Raw genomic sequence first — 848 nt, forward strand, 5'->3', positions numbered from 1 at the left:
TTATTAACGGCACGTTCAATACCACGTAGTCGTTCAGGCAGAAGCGCGTATCATTTGCAAAGCGGTCGTAGAGGCAAAATGTGAACGCTGCTGCGTTTTCAGGTGGTCCTTCACGAGATCGTGCACACGGTCGATGCGCTCTCGGGTTACCCGGATGTATTCCGGCAACCCTTGGGTTTCTTGCTCCGGCGGGTTCCCAATCTGCACGTACAATGGCAGCCGCAGCTCTCGGCAGAACATGGCGATCGCAGGCGTCACCCCCGTGCTCTGGTGAACGCTGCTGTTGCACGCCAGCATGACAAACGGCAGCATGTCATCCCACTGGTGCGGGTTCCCATCAACAATGATGGACAGCATGTCGAACAGCGTCCGGTTGAACCTCTCCGCATGTTCATTCCCTTGCGGGTGGTTATTGAGAGGATCGTGTCTTCCTGATGCCGAACAAATGGCATATCTCCATCACCACCGACGCTTCAAATGAGCGACCTTGATCGCTGTGCAGGTAGTCTAGGGCGCCAAAATACGCGATGTACTTCTCAACCAACTTGTTGCCCACCTAACAGTATTCCCTGTTGGTGAGAGGAAGAATAAAATTCCAACACCAGAACAGATTGTACAAGGTCAATAATACTTATATATATATATATATAAATATATATATAATGTATGAAGGCATATCCAAACCGCCGCAATAAATATATGCAGATGCGGGATATAATTGTCAGTCTTCATTATACTCAATCATTGTATACCCCGCTTTGCAGAGCGGATGCATTTGAAAAATTTCCTCACATTTTTCCTTCCACTGCACTGCAACTGATCATTGTGGACCAACCCTGACAACCTGG

General features: G+C 48.5%; 1 protein-coding gene across 1 annotated transcript; it reads left to right on the plus strand.

The window, feature by feature from the left end:
* Positions 1-102: 102 nt before the first annotated feature.
* On the plus strand, positions 103-435 carry Tsp_15624 (ATP-dependent Clp protease, ATP-binding subunit ClpB; the record flags this gene model as incomplete). Its single annotated transcript, XM_003368552.1, has 1 exon — positions 103-435. A coding segment is annotated over one exon (333 nt), but the record flags the coding sequence as incomplete, so codon positions are not given.
* Between the last annotated feature and the right edge of the window lie 413 nt (positions 436-848).

This window comes from Trichinella spiralis (genome assembly GCF_000181795.1).
Source record: "Trichinella spiralis strain ISS 195 chromosome Unknown Scfld2286, whole genome shotgun sequence".
Classification (NCBI taxonomy): domain Eukaryota; kingdom Metazoa; phylum Nematoda; class Enoplea; order Trichinellida; family Trichinellidae; genus Trichinella; species Trichinella spiralis.